At 40.5% G+C, this 27,897-nt stretch overlaps 1 protein-coding gene across 1 annotated transcript in view; it reads left to right on the top strand.

Moving 5' to 3' along the window:
- antxr1c (ANTXR cell adhesion molecule 1c) overlaps positions 1-27,395 on the top strand; it is a 36,350-nt gene extending 8,955 nt beyond the window's left edge. The window contains exons 2-18 of the mRNA XM_053413857.1: positions 2,446-2,517; positions 4,101-4,172; positions 4,424-4,505; positions 4,629-4,659; positions 4,754-4,827; positions 5,102-5,170; positions 5,924-6,004; positions 6,897-6,957; positions 8,154-8,252; positions 8,548-8,617; positions 14,087-14,165; positions 16,387-16,482; positions 16,658-16,696; positions 17,175-17,273; positions 17,413-17,580; positions 19,111-19,191; positions 24,042-27,395. Coding sequence (XP_053269832.1) covers positions 2,446-2,517; positions 4,101-4,172; positions 4,424-4,505; positions 4,629-4,659; positions 4,754-4,827; positions 5,102-5,170; positions 5,924-6,004; positions 6,897-6,957; positions 8,154-8,252; positions 8,548-8,617; positions 14,087-14,165; positions 16,387-16,482; positions 16,658-16,696; positions 17,175-17,273; positions 17,413-17,580; positions 19,111-19,191; positions 24,042-24,305 — 1,537 coding nt within the window. The 3' untranslated portion in view covers positions 24,306-27,395. The remainder of the gene's footprint in view (positions 1-2,445; positions 2,518-4,100; positions 4,173-4,423; positions 4,506-4,628; positions 4,660-4,753; positions 4,828-5,101; positions 5,171-5,923; positions 6,005-6,896; positions 6,958-8,153; positions 8,253-8,547; positions 8,618-14,086; positions 14,166-16,386; positions 16,483-16,657; positions 16,697-17,174; positions 17,274-17,412; positions 17,581-19,110; positions 19,192-24,041) is intronic.
- Positions 27,396-27,897: the final 502 nt, after the last annotated feature.

Genomic DNA, 27,897 nt, shown 5'->3' with positions numbered 1-27,897 from the left:
TTTTTTGTTTAGCTTGTAAGGTCTTGTCCTTTTAATGTGCTCCGTCAGCCTCACAGGAATGCGAAAGCCTTGATGTGGAAGATCAAGTCGTGTCATCAGAACAATAACTCAGGGAAAAAATCAGGCATAAGAAGTTAAGTTGACCAACATTTGTATCCCTCCAAGGTAGATGGGGGGGGGGGATTGAAGCTTATATAACATGTATGTGTTATTGTGGATGCTTTGCTGTAATTGGGGTGGATATTCCAGCATGGGTGGCCCATGGGAATCCAAACCTGAACCTCAAGCTTTGGCAGTTTTGGTGCAATGGTCTAATTATTTCTACAACATGCCTACTTCCTTTGTACCAGCTCGCCTTCAGCTTGTGCAATCAATGTGTTTGCTTTCTTTGGATGTTCTGTTGCTGAAGTTTGACAAGGTGCTACTACTTTTTTTTTTTAACCTAAGCCAGTCAGCAACTGTTGCTCATTTATGCAGATTTCCCCCGAAAAGTCAGACATCTCATCATCTGCTTAAGAAATCCTGAACTAACATATTGTTGTCTTTAAGATAATATAATAGATCTTGTTGTCTTTTTAAAACTGGGTCTACAAGGATACAAAACAAACTCCATTCAGTCTACCAAACACATTTAATACAGACCCAGAGTTCAGTTTGGCAGGATCAAAAGCCTTGAATGACTAAGATGGGAAATTCCCTCATATTTCCTTGGCTTTGTCTAAACCCCATCCCAGTGTGGCCATAAAATGACCCCCCCTCCACTGCCTGGGCAATAACACAAAAGCCCCACAGGATATCTGACACTGAATAGTAGATACATGCCATTCGTTAAAATTCATTTTGCTTTCATGTTTGGGCCATGTAGCTGGTGCTGTTTACCAGCTACATGGCCTGTACCTTAAAAATATTCAAATTATCAAAATAAATTGTGCTGAAAATAATGATTGCTACGTTAGTTGTAATCTCATCAAATGAACACATTTTTTCTTATCACCTCAGCTCAAGGTGTGGGAAGCTCCCATGTGAGAAATGGTTCCCTCTGTTTATTTTGTTTAGACCAAAATTCTCAGACTGATTATTTTAGTTTGCTGGGAATTGAGGAACTTACTTCAAGGTAAGCTAGTATAACAGAGTCACATGGTTGCCATTTATTTTCTAAAACAGAAGCGTGACCAAATGGGTGTATTACTAAAAATACATTATTTGCCTTGTAACATCATAAGTTGAAGTCATTTGTAGTTTATTTACTTTTGAGTATTACTAATTAAAGTGCTTTCGTCTTGCAGTCACAATGAAGGTAAAGGCACTCATCACATTGGGTTTGTGCAGAAACAAAGACTCAGTGGACTGAATTATACTAAATTTAAGTTGATCAATAAATCCAATTGCTCAATCCCTTTGGTTAAAAGAATGGTATTGACCATCTGCACCACACAAGGAAACAGCGACACATCCATGTTTGCCAGTTAGAGCTTCTCTAATGCCATTACATCAGTTAGTCAGCACCTAGAATAACATTTAGTCAGCCTAGATCATTATTCTATGTCAGCTTCGACCTCGAAACAGGCCTCTAGTTTTACCAAAGTGAGTTAGCTCATTTCCCATGTGTCATCTCTCTGGGTCACTCGTTAGCTAATGGAGTGACCTGCTGACTGGTCATATCATGAAAGCCCTCTGCCTTAATGATCACGCATAATAAAATTGCTACAACCACACACACACACATACACACATGCCCTGCCCAGAGGAAATAAGGCTAGCTCCACAGGGAGTTTTTTTTCTGTACTACTCCAGTTTTATGGAGGTTCCCCTGGGGAGACTGGGGCCTGTTTCCTCCTTCAGGGAATCATTCTGGATCCAGGGAGGATGCTAAATTACACACCACGCCGTGCTACCAGTCTCTTTTATCTCACCAGCGCATTACAGACCCCTTTTGTGCAGTGCAGACAAACTGTCTCGAGTTATCCCCCCAGGTTATTTTTGTGATATATACAGGAAGGTCCATTTGACTGATAAAATGTAACTTTAATATCCCTTCAACAGATAAATAGTATTTTTCTGATTTGAATACTTTTCCATATAATTCAATAAAGCCTTGGTATTTTGTTTGAGTTCTCGCCGAACAAATAAATCGTTTGAAACCCAAAAAATGCATAAAATATATTTTACAACTGCTGTCTCATGTTATCCAAGTTTTCCAACTAATAAGGACCATAAATCGAGTTTACCTGCTGTTATGCAAACGATATCATTAAAAGCACTGAACACCTCTGGGATATTTCTTCCTCCTCTTCCTCTCATGTGCTTTGAATAAAACGTACATGTGCATTTCAAAACGGTTTTAAACAACTTGTTTGAAGTTGTTTCAGAGATGATTAACTTCACACATTCTTGCTTCGACAGCTGTTAGTTTATCTTAATGCTTTCCCCTTGTCCTTTTCTTAGGTCTGGCAGTGTGAATAAACACTGGAGCGAAATCTACGACTTTGTGGAGAATTTAGCTGAGAAATTCAAAAGGTAAGAGGATTTAAAACATGTATTGTGAGTGCATAGGAGAATTTTCTGCAGTGTAACATGGGAAAGGTCTCACAACTGGATTGCTCATCTAAACCAATGAAACGGCCCCTTATTGCCTCAACTCGACTTCCTGGAGCCCCGAGATGTAGATGTCTAAAGAGAAACCCACACAAACCAGTCACTCTGGTAAAGTAAAATAAAACCTGTCCCTTCAGCTACAACTGGCCATATGCTAGGTCATTTATCATCTATGGAGCCGCTTCACTCTGTCTCTGCAGTATAGCCTGCCGGGGGTTACCAGCAGGGACTACAGGCTGGGGTCTCTTTGTAGTATGTGACCAGTCTTGGTTTTACAGTTTCTTTAGATTGATTCTTGTAGACACCTCACAGCAAGAAGGTTCTTCGTTTGGATTTCAGTTCGGCCGGGGTCTGTCTGTGCGGTGTCTGCACGTGGGGGCTAGGTTCATTGGAGACTCTAAAGGTGACCGAATTTGAGTGGAAAAAGTTGTTTACCTCTATCTTTTGGACGTGCAATATGCTGGCGACCTGTCCAGGATGTACACCTCCTCTCACCCAATGTCACCAGGGATTGGCTCCAGCCCACTCCACCCCCCCGTGGCCCATAAATTATAAGAATCATAGATAATTCACGGATGGATAGACAAGGTGTTATAAATGCTGTGCAATGGGATGGACACTTTCAAATGGACAGGGCTAACAAAACTGCTGCAACACTGTAGCTAAACTGTCCCTAACTTATCTTATTTTCATATTAGAGCAAATCAGCTCTATAAATCCCGTAAAACGTATTTGCCATTTGGTACGACGTTGAATAAAATGCAATATTTCAACAAATCTGTCCTTCATCTCTTGGGTGGTTTTGTTTTGCGCCCGTATTGCCATGGCAACACTTGGAGCCTTTCGGTTCAACCAACACAAACAATCCACTCTCTTCAAAGTTTCAGTTTGAAACAAACATGAGAAAGTTGTAAACATCGCAAACCTGCAATAACTTAATCCGTCTCAGAAACATCACTTTACACATCAGATAGTTGTGTGTGTTTACATGCATACAGTTTTCAACAAACCAAAAATACAAAATATTTTCACATCTGAGGATTCTGGCAAAGTTTGAGTGTCAACAACTGAGTCAAGGTCACTAACAGGGTGCAAAATCCTGCTGGCTGGTACCATGCATGGTGTCACTTTGGGTGGGAGAGCGTGGGGCTTAGCTTCAAAACATCTAAATAATCAGACTGTGATGTAATTTATCGTCACTTACATAATATTTGCCAGTTATTTTATTGGGAAAACAAAATACCGCTTTCTTCTTCCTTCAGCTGAGTATTGACGTAATTGAAATAATGAATATCAGACGTTGTAGAAATGTTGGTTTTATGTGTACTCCATGTTGTGCAAGGTGGCGTTTTGCCTTTAGCAGTTGCTATCATTCTTTGGTACATCTGATCTGAAACCAGTAAATCTGTGTATATGTGTTTTATGCTCTCTTGGTAAAATTGTGGGCGGCTGAATACTGGGTATGCTGACATTTTTGTTGTTCCACCCCTTTTTGTCTTTTCTAGTCCAATGCTGAGGATGTCCTTCATAACTTTCTCCTCCAGAGCTTCTACCATCATGAAACTAACAGAAAACAGGTAAATTAAGTTATGGCTCATACAGGCTGTTGATATAATTAACTTACTTTAACTAACAAATCTATGCTCTAAAACATTTTATTCTCGCATTATGAAAAAATGTCTCTTTTTAAACTGACATTAAATCTCTTTTATCACGTTTTCTTAATGCAAAACAACATCAAGTACACATGTAGTACCTCAGAATCTGTCAAATACGACAAAACTGCAAATTAAATGTATCTTCATCCCAATCTGCTCTGCTTCCGCAGAATGGAAATCAAAAAGGGCCTGAATGCTCTAAACAGGGAGATTCCAGGTGGAGACACATTCATGCACCTTGGATTGCAGAGGGTAAGCCATTTTTTTTGTTTTTGTTTTTGTTTAGCTAAAGCAAAAGTCATTGAACTGTTCTTTAAATCTGAAGTTTCTGTATCTCCTTTAAATCTGAACATGATAAATTTTTCTTGTTCAAAGGCAAATGAGCAGATTTACCATGAGAACTTTGGTGAGCATCAAACCACACATTTTTATGAATTCTCACTTTTGGCTTAATTTAATTTTTGCTGAAATTGCAACACAGCTCATATTTTTTTTTGCAGGCACGGCCAGTGTGATTATTGCACTGACAGATGGAGAGCTGCAGGAGCATCAGCTCATCGATGCACAACAAGAGGTAACAACTTCATACAGAGGCTGATTCAACTATCTGCAGCAGTTTGATATATAATGTAAAAAATAGGGTGACCCCTGGCCATCAAACCTTTGAATAGTTTGTCTTTAAAGTTAACTTATTTACTTTGCCTTTTTCTTACCTGTTTATATTGATATTTGTATTTTAAACATGTTCGACAGGGACAGGGTAGCTCTGGATGCAGGGACACTCCCATCACTTAAATATCAGTTTTTTGAAAAACAAATATTAAATGTATTCCTTTTTCCAAAAACAGGCAGAGAGAGCCAGGTCTCTTGGAGCTATCGTGTACTGCGTTGGTGTCAAAGACTTCAATGAGACACAGGTAATACCCATTCCAAACGCAACAAATGTGCATTTGATTATAGCTTCATCGTTATTATCTACATGCCAGCTACAATTCACCATGTATGTACTGAATTACGTGTTTTCAGGGCTGTGGAAATATCCAAAATGTAAGTGAGCTGTAGTCTGGTGGCCTCAGTGCAATTTGGCCAACCTATAATTTAGAATTTCCTGAAAAGCATTCTGGGTGCTTTTTGGTTTGTTTTACCTCTGTGCTGGTTCTCAGTTCTGCTGCAGACACCAACAAACACGAATAGACATAGAGATATGTGTGTGTCGTTAGCTTCAACACAATGCAGACGGTGATTCAGGTATTTCCATGATAGCTGAGAGCTTCAGGATTGTTCTGGTTGACCTTCAGTAATCAGACACAGTTGGCTTCAACCAGCTCCCTCAAGTGGAGTTCAAATACCATTTGAATGATGATAAATTGACTCCTTACCTGATTGTGAATAACGTGTGATTATTAATGTAACATAGTACAGTTCCTCCACCTGTATGTTTAAGGCCAATTTGGGCCTGTTGTTAAAAAACATCTAATAGCAGCCAGAAGGTTCGGTACTATTTACCATAGTTTCAGAACAACAATCCTGACAATGGGGGAGTATTTTCATTTTCCATAATTTACTCATTCCCATGTAATGGATTTATTTATTTGTTCTATTTTAATTACTGTATTCTTCTCCCCTTCTTTCCCTTCATCACCACCCCTGTGTTCTTTATCTCTGTGAAGCTTGCCACCATTGCAGACACCATCGAGCATGTGTTTCCTGTCCTGGGTGGCTTCCATTCCCTCCGGGGAGTCATTGATTCGGTAAATTAATACTTCTCTGTGCACAACCCAGGCAGTCTGCAGATGACCACATTCAAGTATTTAACCCATTAAGACCTAAGGCACTAAATAAAAATGCTCCATAAAACCTAAGTGTTGTTTGAAAACGACCACCCAAAACCAGAGCCTTTTCTGAAGAGCTTACAGAAGTGTCAAAGGTTACACAAATTGTATCCTCAGCCTTTTAAAGTTTATCTAGACATGGAATGAAAAACATTTGCCTTTTATTGTAATGATTGCGTTTTCCCTAAACATAGTGAACAATTAAAAAAAAAAAATTTAGCCGGCAAACTTTTAAGATGTTTTTTAGGAGTATTTAGGAAAATCATATTGTATTTCATCGATCATATGTCTCAGATGTCTATGACCTCATATAATACTTCCACATGCCTCATATGGCTCTATACTATAGAGTCCTATGGAGGCTTCTCCCTACAGACTCTATGGGGAGAAGCCTGCATATGTTGCATCCGGTCTAACTGTCTAACTTGTATGTGCTGTGTCAGTGAGCATCTTTTTTACTTTTCTTGTGGAAATTAAATATCTGACTTCAGGAAAATATACATAATGTACATAAACATTACTTACCCACTGATATATGTAGGAAGTTATATCCAGTGGTACAGCTCAACAACCAGTCGTTCCCATCTTTATTTTTTACTTTGCTGATGATACATGTTTTCAATCTCAACATTACAACAGCTTTAATGCATCAGACTGTTTGGCGAAGATTTGCTTTTCGAGCAACAGCTGGTTAGGTTTGTTGGAGCCAAGAAAGATCTTGGAGCAGAAAAACCCACTATTTTATCAATAATTGACCCTTAGACTAAGTGTTTTTGGTTTACTCTTTCTCAACTCATATTCTTTGCTGCAGATCATCAAGAAATCATGTATCGAAATTCTGGCAGCTGAGCCGTCCAGTGTGTGTGCAGGAGGTGAGAAAATAGAAACACACACTTTCAAACTCACACATACAAAAGCTGAGCTTGGTCCCTTTGTTGTCAGATGATAGCCACTGGGCGCTAATACAGTGTTTACATGTTCCAACTAATGACCTCATTTTGAATAAGACAACATTTAGATTATGATGTTAACATGTGTTGCTAATCGATTTCCTGTCATATTCGCGTTTACATGTTATGATTATGACTGCTTATGACCCAGAACTTGTTAACACTCATCCCTGGGCATACGTGGTCAAGCAGTTGGTAACTGTTATACATTTCAATGTCGCAAAAGGCTATAAAAATGCCAACTGGATGTTTTAAGGTCAATAAGACGTTTACTTGTCTGCATAATGTAACAAAGGGCGGTCTTAATTAAAAATCATGGATTTTTCCAAGTATGAGCTCATTCCAGTTAATAAGAAAATGCTGTTAACATGTCAGTGTTTTATTCATCGTTTCTCCAAGCCTCGCCATTTTGTTAATGGTCACCTCATCACTCCTGCCCTCACTTAAGTAAATGACATTTCCAGACTGAAAAGTGACCATGTATGTACATCCAGGTCACCCACAGGAAACCCACTGGGACAGAGTCCTGCAGTGGGAATAATGTCAGACTGTGTCATTAAAAGAATGTTTGAGAGTAGCAGTGGTTAGACTAGACAACATCCTTCATTGTCCGGCCAACAGAAAGATTAGGACTTAACAAGCTACATTAAAAGGCACAAATGAACAGATAAAAGTTGATTAAACATATTTGGCATAGGCAGAAGGAATTTGACTGTTTTTCACATCTGCTTTTGCATTTTATTAAGCAGTGAATTACTTTTACCATTTAAGGGGCAAAGTTGCATCAGGCGCTGTACCCTTCAGTTCAATCCTGCAGGTTTATAAACATGTTGACATATACGCTTTTTTGTCATAATCCATTTTTTTGTCTTTGCGTAATCCTGTTTACAAACAAACCAACCAACCAGGTCATGAAAAAGTTAGTTATTTTATTTTATTAGTTTTCTCCTGCTGTATTGTCACTTTCTATTGATACTATGTTATGTTTTCCCTCCTAATGATCCACACAGTTTAAGACAGGCCTCCTAGCCCCGCTGGGTGCAGAATGAAAATGATATATGTACCAGTACCACAAAGTGTTTGAAATGTAATAATGTTGATGTGTGTTGTGTAACCAGAGTCCTTCCAAGTGGTGGTGAGAGGAAACGGGTTTCTTCACGCCAGAAACATCGACCAGGTGCTCTGCAGCTTCAAAATCAATGACACCATAACAGTCAGTGAGTAGAGCAACTTTCTTATACTTTATGAACTTGTGTATTCCTCATGTAAACATATGGGACAACTAAATAACCTTTGGAGAAAACATAACACATTTGCAATGAGACTCGTAAAAGACATCTTATTGTATGGCTCACACGTAAATGCACACACAGCGTTTATACAAAATATCAGCTTTTTGTCGCTGTCTAAAGTCCATATTGATCGATCTCTAGCTATTGCCTGTTTATATAGTGTCTGTAGTTTACAGTAATTATTCAGTACATCTATCAACACGCTGTCTTTCCCTCCCAGATGAGAAGCCGGCTGCAGTAGAAGACACATTCTTACTGTGTCCAGCTCCTGTCATCGATGAAGTCGGAAAGTAAGTTCCTCTTTTTTTACGACTTCATCCTCTAAGCAGGACACGCTAATATTTTACACTGCAACCACATGCATCTCAGATCACGTTCTTTGCCTCAAATACAGAGAAACACATGTATGTATACATGTACACACGTGTCTGTATGTGCAGACCGTAAGGAGCCTGCCGTACATTAACTCTTTTTATGATCCCTGTCCATGGCTGCATTCCTCTTTTCTACATCCCAGCATAGCTCAGCAAAATATATGGTGAGCTCTGTAGGAGCACCAGCACATGAAGCGGTGAACCCCTCACGCATTTGTCCTGCTTCCGTCCTGAATTAGAACTGAGCAGTGAAAAAGACAGTAGCTTTCCTGCAAACTAAGCAAAACGAAACATACAAGTCTAATGTGACTCAGCTGATAAAATTGCACTTGCTTACTGTGAGAAAACCCACAGAGAACAGTTCTCCACAGCTCTATGAACTGCTCACAGCAGCGTTTTAACACACGGTGTTAAAACTGACCAGCAGCTGCGAGCTGTATCTCCCCGAGGAGTAAGGTGGAAACCAAAACAGAGCTAAAAATATAAGTCTGTATTGAACTTGGTGGTTGGAGAGAGATTCCAAATGAATTCTGCTGTCTTCTGGAAGGGTAAATAAGCAACTGACTAAGCAACCACAGGAGCATTAAGGCTCAAATATGGTCATCTTTGATATTTAAACGGAAATGGACAGAGCTGTCTGTCCAAACTCTGCATTCATGTTGTGGGCAGTGACATATGTAGGCAGTGACGTTTACATCTAAAACTGACATAAACAGCGTAGATACAAAAATACAAGTAAACAGTCCCTGTGATTTTAGGATCCATACAAAATAACCTGAGTCACGCTGACAAAAAACTTTAATCCTTGCTTCGTCAAGAGTATAAACATTTTTGTTACTTCTCCCAATGATGTTTTAATCTAGGTCTGTGTTTGTAAGTTAGCAGATTTACGCAAAAACTACAGGACGTGACTTGGAGTTCCCCTTTAGTTCTAATGACAAACTCATTGTTGTGCTTCTTTGTTTGTCTTTGAGAACACACCAGTTTGGACCTCAGTTGTAATAATGTTGGCTTCAGACTGAGATAAATTAGAAAATAGGGATTGTGTTTGTTGGTTCAAAGGTGCAAAGATATAGTTTTTTCATGATCAAATCAATGTTTTTTGGCTCCCTGATGAAAAGGATGAAGAAGAGCGGTTGTGAGAACCACTGAGGTTCATTAACTGGAACGTTCACGGACACACCGTTTTCTGGTCTAGTGGCTGGAATTGCCAGTCATCGGCTGACCGTACTCTCCTTTAAGGGCCCAACCTGGTTCCAACATAAACAACCCGCTAAACCTCTCTGACCTAAAGTCTTTACGGGACCAAAAGTACAGCAGACCACAGAATATATAGTTCAGCTGACGGTGGTTAAAGACTTTAAACACAACGAGAGACAGAGGGGCGGAGGGTACCGGTCTTTCATTGCACACTTTCTTGACCTTTAAAAGGCTCCTGTTATAATAACAGTACAAATTCCTTCATTTTATTCTGCCTCAGATGTAATAAATCACATGTACAGTTAATAGTTGCTGTGGTGTGAGAAGGAAGGATTGGATTTTAACAAGCTGGAATGACGACTCTGACACTGAAGCTTTAATCGATACCATGGAAGAGAGAGAGTGAAACCGAGCGTACTGTACATTGTGTGCCTCTGCTTCTCTTAGAGTCAGTTCAGTTCTGCTTTTGTATATTTTCTTTTCTGCCTTAAACTTTCCATCACTTCATGCATGAACACTTAACCTCCTGACTCCAATCCCACAGTCATCCCTCCCACCCTTTCTCTCTCTGCCTCCATCTATACTTTTGGTGCCACGGTGGCTCTATTCACCGACTCGCTGGTTGTTCCCCCTCCTCACTCCTTCCCCCCGTCTGCCCGTCTGCCCGTCTGCCCTCCTGCACATATTCTCTCTGTATCTGTCATTTATTTATCTCCCTCTTTCATCCCCTGTCGGTCCTCCGCTCCCCTTCGGCTTCCTCCATGTCCAGTCGTGGCTGATCAAAGCTGTGCAACAGTCGGGCCCCGGTCTTTCAAGTGTGTGGCCATGTGTGTTTGCATGCAGCCTATCTTCCACAGCAGAGTGGAAAATCCTTTCAGAGAGTGTTTCAATGGCTCCACTGAAACCCAGACAAATTAAGGAGGGCTTCGTATGATAAAGCGATGATTTATATCTCGTAGCAAAGATGAGATTTATGTTGTCAATGTTAATATGTTGTTGCTACGTCACACTAGCTACAATTTCTGATCAGGTTCAGGCATAGAATTATTTCATGCTGGTGCAAAATATGAGGTTAAGAAAGAAGACTTGATGTTGTAGCTAATTTTAATCGAATAGTTTCCCTACGTTTAAAAAAAATGTCCGTCCACCTTCGTTAACTGTGACATCATTGTTTCCGAAACACTTTGGTTACATGTACACACGGATACACAGAAAACCAGTGTTGGAAAATCTCAACTTTGGAAGGCGTTTGTTAAAATCTCAGTGTTATTGACTAAAATCACCATTTGTGTTTGAGAGGCTCAAACAAAAAGGAAAAAGTTAATCTTGTAAAATGTCCGCCTCTTTGTGGACAGGGCATTAGACTGCCTAAATATATCCAGCTGGAAACATCTGGATGTGACATAATGTTGTTGTGTTTTGCCGGTCGTATACAAGAAGAAGACCACCACTGTGAATAATGCAGGCTATGGCAGGGCCCATGTTTAAGTGCTTTAACATAGACTTCTCTTTTAAGTCAGGGTGACCCACTCCGACTAATGAATGGCAGATGAATATGTGTGTGCACCGTCTCTTTCAAGTGTGAGTGTGTGTGTGTGTGTGTGTGTGTGTGTGTGTGTGTGTGTGTGTGCATCAGTTCATGCTTGAGCCATCTGCCTTGTCTGTTTCAATTCCCTCCTCAAGAGCTGTCAGACACTGTGCTCTACAACCAACATTTCCTCCCCTCTACTTTCTCCTCCTCCTCAAATTCACACTGGTCTTTTTTCAACTAACATCTCTCTTTGTCTTCTTATATCCTCAATACAAATCAAAGTGGAAAACCAAGGGGATTAGAGGAAGAAAAGAAGAAGAAGAAAAAGTCGAGGAACAACTGAACTGTAAAGATAAAGACTTTAACTTAATCAAAATGTTACTCGAACCAAACGTGAAAAAGACTAAACTAAAAGCTATTTCCTTAAAAAAGCCACTTAAACAAATATAGACACTAAATTAGTGTCATGTGCTAGCATCCTTTCTCTTCTGAGACATACCCTATAAAAGATAAAATTATAAGGTTTGTAAAGTTTTTATATTTCCATTATCAAAAAGAGAAAAACCAACAATGGATTCATTCTAGTGTTGCCGGTTAAGTTAAACCCTATTTAAGTTTATTGTTCCATTGTTGCCCAATATGGACTCTGTAATTTGTTTCCCACTTTAAGCTGCCGTAAACGCTCAATACAGAACCAGCTGTGTCAGTCCGCCATTGAAACTAGTCCCCAACGAATACTACAAATACTTCTGCCTTTGCAATTTTTGCTAAAAACTACAGTGCCCAGATGTGTGAGGACATCGGTAAAAGCCAAACTGTACACAAGTGGTCCATACATTTGTGTCTTTCAAAAGTTCTAAGTTCAAAAGTATGGAGAAAAACAAATAACCTAAGTAATAAAACGAATCAATATGTAGAAATACAGAAATTGCCCATTTCGTTAAAAAAAGCATTTATTTTTCCTTTTTGTCCTTCAAAAAAAAGAAGGAAGATCCTCACAAAATTGATTCAAGATATACTTTTCATTGGCCTCATCCCTACCACGCACAATCGGCCATGTTGGGATGTTGGAGGAGATTTATTCCATTTATAAAAAACTGTCTGTTTTCTTAACCTAAACCGGCTTTATTCGATTTTAGTGCTTTTTATTTTTTATTCTTTAGCTCTTGAAGTCTCTGTCTTTTGGTTGCCAGCTGTTTATAGTCAGCGAGCTGCGCGTGCCATCGATAATGATTACCCACGAACCCAACTCTTGTCTCCCTCCTTGCTCCTTTTTTTGGACCCGGCCAGCTCTTAGAGTCAGAGTAAAGACAGGTTTATCGGTCACATGCTCTGCCTTCCATCTGCCAGACCTCATTCACGTCCACCTGGTCCTCGACCAAAAAAGAGCGATGGGGGAGGGAAAGAATTCCTTTCATCCACATGTTTTTAAGAAGTGAACAACAACAGGACGTCATACGAAATTCTCAGAATTGTTTTTCCACCACTCGAAGGAGAAAAGGATTCAGACCATCAAGCAAAACTCTTGCCATTCCAAAAGCCTCAGGTGGCTCCAATCCAGAGAGTATTTTGTCATACATTGTGCAACTCAGTGTCACTAAAGGACATTTTGCAGCAGCTGTGGGAGATTGTTCTCAATCCTTAGATGCAGTTAATATGGTGTCATGTCAAAAAAAAAACACACAACCTGGCTACAGCCACAAAATCGACTAAGGCAGGTCATGTATTTTTCTTGTCATTCCCAGTTGGTTCATATGCACCTCTCCTCCTTTGACCTCTGCAGTGTTGCTCAATGAGTCACAAGATCACACCTGCAAAATAAATTCTCTCTGTGTTTTTAGCCACATTGAAAAACTTGTGTATTTGGTTCATTTGGGGTGAAACTGGACTAAAGTAAACAAAGATCTCAAGACTTACGTTACTGAGTAGTTTTTTGAGTCTTGGTGACACCTCAGGTCAGGTTAGAGATTTGACAGATGCAAAGAGTCCTAACTAATCAGATTCCAGTTTCTGAAACACAAGAAGAAACCATGGCAGAGCCCGTTCTAAACCCGACTGTTTGGAATGAGCTGTTTGCTTGGTCTGTGCCTGTGGTGAAGCTGGTTGCAGTTTTTCTTTCGGAAACTGAACCAGTGACCACCAGTAACGTGAAAACCAGCTGCTGGAACTGTGAAGCTGTGCCACCACTGCTGCACAAAGAACTGTTTACCTGTTTATTCAAATTTCAGTGAAGCTCGACTCAATACACAGAACCCTGAACTGAGGAGAATCACTTGTCGTTGTCGTGATGGTGCTGTTGTCACCGTCAATGTCTTTTACTAAGTTTATTCATATTGAATGTATCACGTTTCCACATCGCACCAATTTCAACATGGGAATTATTACACAGATTAGACAGATAACTGAATATGAGCATCAGCCTAAAATAATTTAGTTTTCAGCATGATATTAATCCTGTATGTTTTGGTGGGTTTATTGTTCTGATTATTTCAAATGCTTTTCCAATATTTAACCACCTCACATCTGCTGGTGGTTCTGTGACATTATTTCACATGTTCTAACAGAAGAGGCAACGCCTAAATGAACTGAGCTTAACAAATCTAGTGTGAACTGACAATGTTACATCTGTTACAGAGTGTCTTGTTTTGTTTCAGGGTGATTTATCTCCAAGTGAGCATGAACGACGGTCTGTCCTTCATCAGCAGCGATGTGCACGTCACCACCACAGAGTGTGTAAGTGAGAACTTATTATTATACCATCTTTGATAAATGTATTCAATCTGCCGGCATTTAATCTTCACACCCTGGACAGGTCCCCAGCGTATAGTAGCAGCAACATAAACCTGTGTTTGCTATTATCCCCACATCCTCTCTTGACATTTTCGTCAGTGTCTTCTACGTGTATGACCCATACCATACGATATTTGTTTTCTTTTTCTTTTTATTATTTTGTGTAATTCTAAAACTGACCAGACTCATGAAAAGTTCACTAAGGAGATGCAGCGAAAAGCAGCATTAAAAATACCAGGAAAACCAAAGAAATGGCTGGACTTTGTACCTGGGTAGTTTTTTATATTAAATTCAAAAGATTTTTAAGAAGATAATATTTGGGGTTTACTCTTGAGATTTCACGTGGACTCCAGTCTTCTATTTCACGTGGACTCCAGTCTTTTTTTACCCTCTGCAACCTCCATCTCTTACCCACTGTTCTTCGAAGCCTGGTGTTTTGCTCTCTGCAGCTCTGCAGGGAGATTCTTCACCTCATTCACCTCTTTCTCCTTTCCTTTCTAAATTGTCTTATTTTCCTCCTTCTTGGAAGCCAAACCACAGGGGGTTTGTAGAAGTGATCCATCCCCAAAAAAAGAACAATCCGAACAACCCTCAGGGTTGCAGGACTCTCGAGGTTAGAGAAACAGGTTCAGGACTCTGATGCATATCCTGTAACAGTCATCACTGCTAGATCGGCTCAGTGACTCGTAAAGGTCCCAGGTGGGTGGCTGTATATAACTGGATCAGCATGAAGCAGGGTGGAGCTTCCCTGCGCCAAAAACAAATTAAACAAAATGCAATTTAAGACCATTTAAAGCAATTCAACGAAAAAGAACTCGGATGTTGGGACATATGGGCCAGGCCAGAGGAAAGATTCCCACCCTGACAAAAAGAAATATACTCTTTGAAGCTGCCTCCCCCTCAGTCTATCTGACATCATATACAAGAAAACTCTGAATTCACACTGCTCTGCTGTGGTTAGTGATGTACAGGGCTCAATTAGACATACCATTGCAATTAGCCGCTTCTCACCACTAAACGAAACCATTTAGGGTGAAGTCACACGAGGCTCGGGATGGCACGACAAGCCGCCGACTGGAGATGGGTCGGCCTGGTGCAATAAACAACATGTAAAGTATAAATCAAGGATTAAGAAAAGCCTCTGCGACATCGAGGGGTTTCAGTATTTGTAGTTTGCCCATAAAACATGTCCATTTCATTCGGGGGGAGGAACACACACTTCATACAGTCTGTCCTTCATACAGTCTGTCCTTCATCAGCAGCGATGTGCACGTCACCAGCAAAAGCAGCAGAACATAAATGTGGCCGCTGCTCAAATTGTCTGAATCTTTTCCAAGAAACCATTACCTCACAAGATTTGGTTCCGGTGATGTGCATGGCCCCCCCACTGGTGAGCTCATATAAACCGTCCCCCTCAAGTGTTTGCCACCAGATAGATAAAGGAAAGTTTAACCACACGTGATCATCATCTGTGGTCTGTAATGGGAACCATGTTTGGACGGATGCCTGCAAATCACATGAACCACTGTCATCGAGAAAAAACATGTCGGAAAGAAAGTCAGTCTGCAGGCTTCATATCAATACTGTTACATTGTCACCACCACGTGCTACATCTACTGCTACTAAATTGTTACATTTCTTTTTTGAACCTGTTAAAGTGACCTTTAGTAAGTTAGCCTCAGCAAGTTAAGAGCTGCTGCAGGATTCAGTCCCCAGAACCCTGAAGCTGCAACACCGCTCCTCCACAAAGAGCTGTTTACGTGTTTATTTAAAGTTAAGCTCAAATCAGCACGTTGTTGTTGCTGTTGTGAACGTCACTTGCGTTGATGAGTCCCAGCCGCTGCTGCTACAGAGCGCTGGTTGTCTGTTTATTCAACGTTTAGCAATATTGAACATATCCTTGGTTCAAATTGCACCAAATTCTACTCCATACACATGTCTGGTGTGAATCTGATAAGATAAGCAGTTCTCGATATATGCGTTCCACATCCAGATATATGTGGAGTTAGTGGATATATGTGAGCAAACACCTTACAACTCATGAACTCATGCTGCTAAGGTTGTTTAAAACCAATTTTTGTTTGCCGTTGAAATCTCTGTCTATCTGTGTCAGCCCTGGTGCTGTTATAGTAATGTACAACCTCCATGTTCCTCTTCTCACCAGTTCGATGGCACTATTCTCCTCATCACCCTGCTGGTGCTGTTCCTTCTGCTGGCCATGCTCTTCATGTGGTGGTTCTGGCCTCTCTGCTGCACTTTGGTAAGAAACAAAAAGTACATGCAGGAAGTCGGCAGTATTAAATTATCACGAGCTTCAAAGGGTTTTGGCTGGACGCCCAGAGGCTTATAAGCTCTGCAGGGGGTCAGGACAAAAAAGTTCCTTTGAGAGGTGCCAGTGTTAAGGAGAAGTGAACATGTGTCTTATTCTTCCACAGGTAATCAAAGAACCTCTTCCTCCACCTCCTCCTGAGCCTGTGAGTCAACACACACACATACACACACACACACACACTCTCAGAAGATTTTCCCGTCAAACCCCTAGTAAAAAACCATGTAAGAACACAGCAGGAGATCATCTGAAGGATTCACTGTGAGTGAATGGGCACATTGATGACGTTTCTAACACGAGACAGACACAAAACAAAAAGAATATAAATATCTCAGGATGAAATGATATAATAGGGATTTAAAACCACAAAATTACTTGATAAGTAAAATACATGATTTCATATAGAAGTCACGGACGAGGGGGGAGAAGTCCTCCTTTCAGCTTGCCTTTCTCAGAGATGGAAATCTTGTGTTCTCACTTTTCATGTGAAAGAGACTGACGTGGATGTAGAGCACAAAAATAAAGGCTCAATTTAAACGCGAGGGCTCAAGTAGCCCACGACTTGTTTCACTGAATACCATTATAAAGGTCAGCAAATATAAATGTCCTTGTTTTTTATTTAGGAGTCCGAAGATGAAGATGGTCTGCCTAAGAAGAAGTGGCCCACTGTGGATGCCTCATATTATGGGGGAAGAGGAATTGGAGGGATCAAGAGGATGGAGGTGACAGACTGACATGCATGATGCTAATAGGCGATCTTTGAATGCACGACTCAAAAAAAGCAGATGGAAATTAGACTAGTTTAGGAAACACTCACTTCTGTATCCTGTGCTGTATTCATGTGTTGCCTGTTGTCTGTAGGTGCGTTGGGGAGGAAAGGGTTCGACCGAGGAGGGAGCTAAACTGGAAAAGCCGAAGAACGCTGTGGTGAAAATGCCGGATCAGGAGTATGAACCCTTCGAGCCCAAACCCAAGAAAGCTCACAACAAGAAGCCCACTCAGAACCGGAAGTGGTACACGCCCATCCGGGTAAACACTGCCTCAGTTTCCCTCGGGACCAGCAGACAATGTGGCCCAGGGTTGTTAAAAATACAGAACACAGACATATAGATACAGTACATTTAAGCACATCCATCACTCCTGAAACAAAATAGCAGCTTTTCAGCAACTCTGGGAAAAAAATCTGCCTCATTTAAAGTTTGACCACTTTGCATTCTTGACCTCATGCCCACATGAGTTTCAAATAACTGAGGGTGGCAAACTCTTCTCAGCCCACTGCAGAGCCTGAAATCCTTGGGCTGAAATTGAAGCATGAAATGCACCGCAAGTGGAGCTGCAAAGATTTCACAAGCCAGCAGGGAGGGATAAAGCCTGTTCAGCTCATGTCTTTGTATAATTTGTGGCATAAGGACAAAACTCCACAGCTATCAGTGTGCATACGTAGCTAGTACTGTAACATATCGTGCAGACAGGCGGACATTATTGGACTTGGCGTCAGGGCTGTTTGTGCTTCAATCGTACACTACAATACAGCTCTGTGCTGTCAGCGCTGGCCTTTTTATACAGTAGCAGCACTGTTATCTGTACATACTGCGACCTTATAGCTTAGAGGGCTGCATTTTAATATGCCACAGCCCCACAGACTGCACTGCAGTGATTCATATTGACATTTCACACTATCCATACATCACAGTCATTGTAGGAAAAGGATTCATACACTGACTCGTCTCTGTGGGTTTGGCTGTGCTCGGCTCCTTTGCAGCCGTGTATTTCTACGGCTTAAAACATATTTTAGTTTAAGATTTCACATGAGTTGAGGAGCAAGACGCATCTCCTCATTCCTTTTATATAAGAAGCAAATCCCCACCTTTATCATTTCACTCCAGCAGATTTTGGCTGAAATGACGTTTAGTATCATACTAATGCAGGTCTCATTGAAATACATGTGCTCTGAATTATTGTTTCTGTTACTGCTGGGATCGTCATTTCTCTCTTGTGTATTTAAAGTAAGCTCCTGCTCACTTTTTTTACGCCTACTCGCCGGCAACAGCCAGTGGCTGGAGGCATGATGACGGGTGTCTGTCAGTTCATACGCCGCAAATATTAATTGGTTAGATTTCAGTGGTCAAAGGTAGCAGTGTGACCTCATGAGTCTGGAAAATAAATTATGCTGTACTGGTGGGTGGAGAAATACAACAGGAAGGCGGTACTTCTATTTAAGGTTGTATGATTGGCCCATTTCAGAAAAAGAAACTGCTTCATTTATGGTAAGAGACACTTATTTGTAGGGAGTTAGAGGCTCATGCGTTTGTGTAATAGATTCATAAGTGCTGTATACATTTTTTTCTTTTTACAGAAGTCATGAATTTATCTGTAGTGAATAATAAGTATCTAAAACACTAACCCGCACAATCAGCTGCCACAATATTTGTCTGACTAAGAACCGCTGAACAGTAGAACCAGTGTTAATAGGATTTTGTTAAGTTATGGATTGTGTTGTGGAAGTTTGGTGTCCAGATGTGGTCAGCTGTTAATCCTCTCCCTTTGCTCCGTCCCCAGGGTAAACTGGATGCTATCTGGGCTCTGTTCCGCCGTGGGTACGACCAGGTCTCTCTGATGAGACCCCAGCCCGGGGATCATGTGAGTACCTAAGCCGTATACATGACATATATAGTATGTGCTCTTCCTACAGTCCCATGTCACATCACTTTAACATGACAGTTGCTCACACACTTAGATTAATGTTGAATCAAGTAACAGAGGGTGCATTTCTTCCGTTGTGCAGTCAAGTGTGTAACATTTTGTCTGAAGGACACAAAAAAGACTCAGAAACCCGTTACCCTGCGCCAGCGTGGCTCAGTTATAAAACTGCCCTGGTTTCAGACATCTGTACAGATTACTCATCCAGTCCTCCCTCCTACTGTCTCGCCGTTTCATTCACTCCTGGTGTTCCTGCGCTGGCTAACATCGTCTCCATCCCGTTCAGCCCGTCTCACACCTGCTTCACATTAAGTGCTATAAATCGCATAGAAAGTGAAACTACAGCTAGCACTCAGAAACATGCTGGAGTTGTCTGATTTGTTTTTGTGTGTGTGTGTGTAAGCCGCTTAAGAGTCTTCTTTTTGGGATCAGCCACATGGTTTAGTTGTAATGCCCTTTGCATCAAACAGCCCTAGATGTGTCAGATGTGGAGAGATGATGGAAGTTCACTGAGATAAGAAGCTCTCGAGGGATGTTTTAAATCTCCCCGACACATTTTGCAAATGTTTTATTGTTAAAATATGTTTGGGTAATTACTTTCATTAGCCCTAATGGGAACTGGGAAATGTTGTGGTACATGGTAAAGATAAATTGTGGTATTCCTTTGTGGCATTTTTAAAGCAATTCACATGCCAACATCTTCTCAGTTCTTCCTCCTCTCCACCACCAACTCTCCTGCTGATCAGTTCCCGTCCTAAGCTCCTGTAAAAACCCATGCCTTATTAGCAGAAAATTTTCCAATGATCTTTTTTAACGGGAATTCCACATTTAAGAGTGTTTTTCCTGGCAAGCAGGTATACAGACAGGATTTGCCACCAGATAAGTTTTCAGCTTTACCGAAGACACATGAGACGAAAACCTGCCGTCAGTACTGTATGACTACATCTTTACCAAAGCAAAGTGGCAGTAAGATCATTTTAAAAAAAAGGGTTTTGGATTTGATTTCTTTTGTCGACAAATTTCCCTCTACCCAAAGCTTTTAGCAACGACAGCATGACGCAATTCATTTTTTCCCAGAAGAACTCATCTGTCTCTTTCCACTCTAATGATTTCGCCCCCTCAAGTCATTTGCTGTTGGTAACGAAGCGGCAGAAACTTCTTTCAGGCCAGCAGGCCGGCCTCATTTCTAAAAGAGTAGGCCTTTTTTCAATGGCCTCAACAACAGCTAAATGCTTTGCTTTAATCTTTCCTGTACAGCACAGTCATGAGTTTTTAGCCTCAGTGTTTGTTTAAGTGCACAGTGAACTCTTACAGTGAAAACCACATTTACCCTGAACTCAAACTGCTTTGTATCTTGCATTTCACACTGGTGGTTTGTTTGCCGTGGTCACAGGAGGTTAACTGCCAACCTTATTTAAATATTTGTATTGGAGAAAATAAATGTCATTAATTTTAATGTCACTTTAGTATCTTTGCGTGGTATTATGACTCGTAAAACCAACATCAGCTGCATGTCCGAATGTGCAAAACAACAACGTCCTCGTCACGTTATATTATCCAAAGCCGAAGACTGCAAGCAATCCTGTGAGCCTTGGCAAGTCTGTAATTTCTTCTAATGTTTATTGATGTTTAAACCTCCTGCAATTTGTATAATTGTTCCAGTTTGATCCAGACTGTGACCACATCATTCGATCACCTAACTTTTAGTGTGTTCATCTGGACCATGGACCTAAGCTCCTTTCACACCTGTTACTTTGGTTCAGACTAAACAAAAAAAAGAATCCAAAAGTTTGGGCCAAACACGGTCGGCTTGTAAGCGCCCTAAGACACATTTATTTGAAAGTAACAGATAAAACTGTGTAACTGCATTCAATATATCTGGGATTGTGCAATACACAGACTGTTACTGAAGTACATAAAGAAAGGTTTATGACACAAAACAAAAAGTTTTTGAACTTAATGTGGGACTTGAGATTTGCAGGTCACAGGACTAATAGTGAACTTCACTGCATGCAGTATATTCACTTATTCATTAAGTAACTATCACCATCATGTGTAACTGTGGTTTAGTGAGCATGCAAATAGCGTTCAGGAACTGGGATAATAACTAGTGAAGCTTGTTCATGCAAAGTAAATCAGCTTCAATATTACAAGATGGATCTCTTCTCCTGTAGTGTTAATATACTTTGTAGACTGCGCACATGCACACACACCAGACACACGTACACAGACACACACACTCTTGCACAAGTTTAGTATGCGTTTGCTCACTATGCTGACATGGCCTCCGAGAGTATCATTATAGAGCTCAGACTCATGGTTTGGCAATATATCAGTGTATGTGTGTATTTCTGCATTTTGTGTGTGTGTGTTCATTAACAGACTTTTCTAGTCATATAAACCACTCAAAGTGCTTTCGAGCACAAGCTACATTTACCCAAATATTCATACAGCCTTAGTATTTGCTGCACTTCTTCTATCACACACTGATACAGGCGTCATGGCTAATTTGGGGGTTCAGTTTCTTGCCCAAGGACACTGCGGGCTGGAGGAGTCCGGGATCGAAAGACCGTTCTTCTAGGTTAGTGGACGACCCGCTAGACCCCCCTTATATTGTATACAACATAACCAAAGAGCTGACTAGAGATAGACTAGAGTTAAACCCACTAGGATATAGTCATCTAAATTTTTAAGGAAAAGCATTAGCCATTATTAGTGCGTCACCAAACCCTCACCCTGACGTCAGGGAGTACAGTATGAGGTAGAGCGAGCTAGTCCTCACTCAACAGTCTCTCTCTCTCTCTCATTCACATAAACACAAGCCTCCCCAGGGGAGCATTTAGCTGGCTAAAGGACATGAGGTAATACCTAAGGCAGACGACTGCCAAGGCTGTCTCCATTAACCAACTACCCATGTGTCCTACACACACACAAACACATACACACACACACACACACATACACACACACACAAATACTTTGCCTAGACCATTTTATGACCTTGGTGAGACTGCAGACATTGTGGGAGATCAGCGAGAAAGAATGAGAGAGCAAGGCTTTTTATTTTTTTATTTTTTCAATTCAGGAAAATATGCAGAGCTCCCGACCACAGCTGGGTGCTAACAGAACAATGCACTTAAAGCGAAGCACATAACTATTGGTTTCAACTAGTTAAACCCAAAGTAGGTTCAATCTTTAACAGCTGAAAAAGAAGTCATCTTTCGTTTGTCTCTCCTTAAATCCTGTCTGGAGCGGATCCAAGCTCAGAGAATTCATTTGTGTTAAAAAAAAAAGGTAGACGCACATCTCCCCCCCACGGGTGTTTCCATGAAGCCAGAAAACAGTTTTAAGGAATCTGACTTGATCCTCACACGGACGTCTTGGAACACCAGACTGGATAAGTGGCGACAGACCAGAATCTGGAGGTCACTGCCACATTCTCATCCTCTTCCCCCCTATGTTTATTCAACTTGTGTGTCTGCTCTCAGCAGCTAATTTAGCCGTGGGGATAACTGGTATGTGTCCTCTGTGACCGCATTCAATAAATTTCTGCCAAACATGGCCTCTCGGTGACTATATACTGTGTTAGAGACGGACACTTTGCAAATTCTCGATGGTCTCTGGAAGCTTTAGCGAAAAGGAAAAGTCTGAAACAAGGTTCATGTCTTTGTGTCATTGTTTACATTTGGTCTTGTTAGTTTTGGTTTCACTTTATAATTAAAATAGCACATTATTGGACTCCATTAACATGTAAATACAGCTTGTAAATGTAAAGATAAAATTGTAAAACTGATATAAAATCAAGCAATGTGTACCTAGTTTAAATAAAAAGCAAGAGTAGTCATCATATCTTTCATACTTTTATTACAGTTGCTTCACTCCACGTCAGGTGCAAATCATATGGAACTTAACAGCAGCTAGGGCTACTATTGTAACAGCGATCTCTATGAAAGTTGTGGTTGCTGTAACGTTTAACGAGTTATGACCAGACAAATTCATTTGTTTTACAAGCCGATACGTTTTTTTTATAAGGTTCTAGATAAACTGTTCCATTTTACCCCCCAGCCCCCTGACCGGTCACGACCCACCACCCTCAAACTCACACACCAGTCTCAGCATCTAATCCCATCCTTCCCCATTTGTGTTAAAAATCTGGTCCCATCATGAGGAGGAGGACTTTGATAAGAGAGTCGCGGTTTTCGCGACAGAACATCAGACTAACCGGGATCATTTGGAATGGGTCGTCGAAGTGGGGATTTAAATGTAATCTGGAACACCAGCTGGCCGCACATACACAAACACACACACACACACACACACACACACACACACACACACACACACACAGAATTGGGCACAGAGACACATACAAAGTACAATGACCGTACAACGACCTTCTGGTCGAATGACGTCACTGTCTTCTTAGCCCCTACCTGTTTGTTTGTGCCCATGCGTTGTCACTAGATTGTATCTTTTGCATTTTCTAACTGATTCTACATTAATATAACTTAAATGTTACACTGTTATTCATTCATTCGGGCCGCAGTGTCTGCAGGTCAAACAAACCATGAGAATGTAAGATATAATATTACTGTCACTATCTTTACTGGATAGGTAACAAAATTGACCCAATGATGTCCGTACATGAAAAGTCATGGAATCACCACTACGATTCATCCTCTGGGAACAATGAATCTGCACCAAATTTCAGTGCAGTTCATCCAGCTGTGAAAAATAATTGAATTGCTTGTACATTTTTAGCTCAAATATGTGTCCTTTCTCTGCTTCAGGGTCGCTGCATCAACTTCACAAGAGTAAAGGAGGAGTCAGCAGCAGCCAAGGCCCCACCTCGCACTCCCATCCACACGCCCTCGCCGCCGCCACCGGACTACCAACCCGTGACCCGCACCGCCTCCTCGTCTCCCACCTCCAGCAGCCCTCCTGCCAGATCGCCCCCATCAGGCCCGGTACCCCCAGGTCTGCCGCCGACCCGCACGCCCCCTGGGCTTCCATGTCCGCCACCATCGCGCCCCCCGCCCAGCCTCCAACCCTGAATCTCATAGACAAAGCCCCTCCCCAAACCCCCCTGCTTTGATAAACAGACTTACAGCTCTGTTGACCAGTTCTTTCAGTTTGAAGGCCGTCGCCCTTCTACCCGGGCCAAAGCTACTCCTGCTATAAGCCAAAGATTTTGAATCCCAGTCCCTCTGTTGTTCTTCTCGTATGGGAGAGGGTGTCAAGTTAAACAGTTGATTCGTTTCACACATGCTACCACAAAGCGTGGTTTTAATACCAAAGACAGTTGCGATAAAGAAATATTACTAACCATGATGTCCAAGATACAGTTTTGTGTGCTAAAGTGAAATCATTGCAAAAGCTAATTTCCTACAGAGCACCAGCCTGTTTGACCTCACATTTCATTCCATACAGAATGAACAAGAAACACTTTAACTTTGGTTTGGGAGGATTGTTGCTGGACAGCAAAGCATGTTGGGACAGGGAAGTCCACAGAGGAGTATTACAATGGATGAAACTTGTTTAATTTTAATCAACTACTGAGTTGTGCCATTGTTGTTGAGAATGAATTTGAAAAGCAGGTTGTAAATGGAAAGTAACCAGGTTAAACTCCATTTCTCCATTGGAGCGAGGTTTTGAGGAATTTGATGTCCAAGCAAATTCAATCAGTCGTGGCGTTAAAAGTAAAAGAAAAGAAAACATGAAATTTGTTTAGAAATGTTTAGGTTTTTATCCACCTTTTTGTTTTGTTTCTCCGACAACATGCGAACCCAACAGATTCCAGCTCTCAAAAAAAGAGATGACAGTTACAGTGTCAGGGAAGTGTACAGATGTTAAATGGAGGTTTTTTACAAAATGTTTTTCAATACTATGTCTTTGAGGCCTTGGATTTTGTCCTTAACCAACTTTTCATGTAGTTTCATTAAGATTACAGCTTTTATATTTTTGTTATTTTGTTTTTTTTTACTTTTGTATCTGCGCACATAGACTGCTGGGCAACTACAGTATGTATTTGTTTGTTATAAGCATCAGAACATTGAAACATATATGAAATCAAGCAACCAGGTTAAACATCTTCGCTCACATTGTTAGTTTTTTTTTACTTTGATACCATTATGTGTTTTTTATATCTTCAGTTTTATCATTGCCGGTCACATTGCAGGTCACATTGCAACTGCAGGGCAGTTCAAAGAGCATCTAATTTATTTTACTCCCCCGAGAGGACTATAGGAGAGTACTTGAATATCGACAAGGTGTCCAACCACCAAGACGGACACTGTGCGCAGACTTTAGAAACACAACACATAGCCAGTTAAAAGTCATATAAGGCTTACCAGCATTTCTCAACCCCTCAACTACTCTGAAAAAACTACGACGGAGGTTTAGGGCCATGTTGAAGAAAAAATACTTAGAAGATTATGAGAAGAAACTCAATAATAAAAGAATAAAGTCGTAATACCCAGTTTTGCAGGAGTTTGATTTGATTTGCGGAACATCGCCGTAGTAATCTGCCATAAAAAAAAAACTTTGCTGAAACTGAACATAACCCTTTTACAATCAGTAATGTGTGAACTGGGAAAAATAAAAAGACGATTGTGTGAATGTTGGCATGTGTCTGAAGCTCTTTTCTAAAGCAGCTGAAAAGACATCACTAGTGTCTACAGGTCATATCAGGAGAAACATTATTCCTCTAAAACTGAATAATAAAGTAGTACGAGCTTAAATCTGTTGAAAAATGCTGGTATTTCTTCTATATCCAGTGCCTTATGGAATTTTCTCCTTTGGCTTATCTTTTTTTTTATACTTTTAGACGTACGTCGTTCAGCTATGTACTGCATTGTGTCACCTCATGCATTTGTAATCAGTTGCAGTGTCTTAAAAATATAGTCTCCACTGCTGAGAGAAAGGTCCTGAAGTAAATTTTTCACAAATTAGTATCGCAAAACTTTTTTTGCTGAAAATGCATTTAAAATTTCGAATTGGCCTGCTGGAGTTGAATCAACTCATTATAGTGGGTGTGATGAACAACAGTTAAATTAATTGGGCAGGGACAATATAGCTAAAACATTTCAGGCATCGAAGTTAACTGCATTCCCACAACCCTCAGCTTATTTCTTCATTACAATTTTCATTTTATGAGACTTAATCATTTTCCAACAGTTGGTAGTATCATAAAGAAAATGGACCTGACATTCAGTTGGTATGGGTCCAACTAGAATGGCACTCAGTACAGTTAAGACCTCCTCCAAAGCCTCCTTATGAAACCACATTTAAATTCGTCAGATCCTGATTTTTATTTGGATCTGCTCTAAATTTCACACTTATAAATATCAGTCCCCGTAACATGTCAGATTTTTAACATGAAGGTCCATAAATGAATCTCTGACAAATCAAGAGACATGTAGGATAATAGTCCAGCCTATCTCGCGATGTTAAAGAAAGTGGAAAAAGTTCCTGGATCCACACTCAAATTTAACGGACTCTTACCTGACCCACACCACATCCTCCCAACACGATTTGTGGAGATCTGTCTGGTAGTTTTTGTGTAATCTTGTTCACAAACAAACAAAACCAACCAGCAAAGAAATGGACAGGCGTGAGAGCCTCGTTGGCAGCAAAACCAAAACGGAACAGATCAGAATCTGGGCGGTCTCACGGTTTGTTAAGTTACACAATTCTGTTGCGTTACATTGTGTTATCTGCAACATCAAACTGCACCTATGTGAGACTTCACCCTTTAACTCCCGTCAGGTTGCACAGTGATCGAAGCTCTAAACCAACGCAGGTCTCATCTCCTTCACTGACGATACACAACATGTATAATCATATGTGAAATGAAGATTCCTCGGTTTCGTTACCTTGGTCCCAGCAATGCATCTTTTCTAATTTGCTCTAATAATAACAACAACTTTAGTCACAGCCAAGAACAATTACAGTATAAATGCAGCATCAGTGTTTGAAAGGGAGGATCTGCAGTTGTTATCACTGTCAGATGAGTAGAGATGCATTATGTTAACCAGTGTATTAAACAGCAGTACTGAAGCAAATATGAAAGACGTATATGATTTTCTTCGTTGGTTGACATGACTTTTTTGAACAATATCAATAAAGGTTGACTTCCAAGCTTCCACCACAGTTTGTGTGTGTGATTTTTGTGTGTTTCTCGACTGACTGACTTCCATTTTGCGGATTCATCCCGAGAGTTCTGACAATTGATAATAATAAGCATTAAAATTACCTCTATACCCCACCCCCACATGTTATATTATTAATCATAGACACATGCATGACATCGACATTCATCAAAAATTACTTCCTGTTTTGGGAATTTGTCTTCAAAGTAAAAACACAAAATCAATGTTGTTGCAGCAACAATTAATACCGAGCTGAATTATAGAGCTTTTATTTTGAAAATGTGTGAATTTGGGACTGAAGTTGAACCACACACTCGATTAGTATTAAATCACATTCAGTTTCGTGACTATAAAATCTTTATTTCAGATAAACCAGGTAGAATGAGCACAAATTTTTCGAAATTAACTATGCACCATATATATATATATATATATATATATATATATTGTAGAACTGTTTGAGGAGGACTCACTCATAAACAATAATTTTGAAGTA

This window comes from Pleuronectes platessa, chromosome 21 (genome assembly GCF_947347685.1).
Source record: "Pleuronectes platessa chromosome 21, fPlePla1.1, whole genome shotgun sequence".
Taxonomy (NCBI): Eukaryota; Metazoa; Chordata; class Actinopteri; order Pleuronectiformes; family Pleuronectidae; genus Pleuronectes; species Pleuronectes platessa.
Note: the sequence above shows the minus strand (reverse complement) of the source record. Positions and strands in the feature narration are given on the sequence as shown.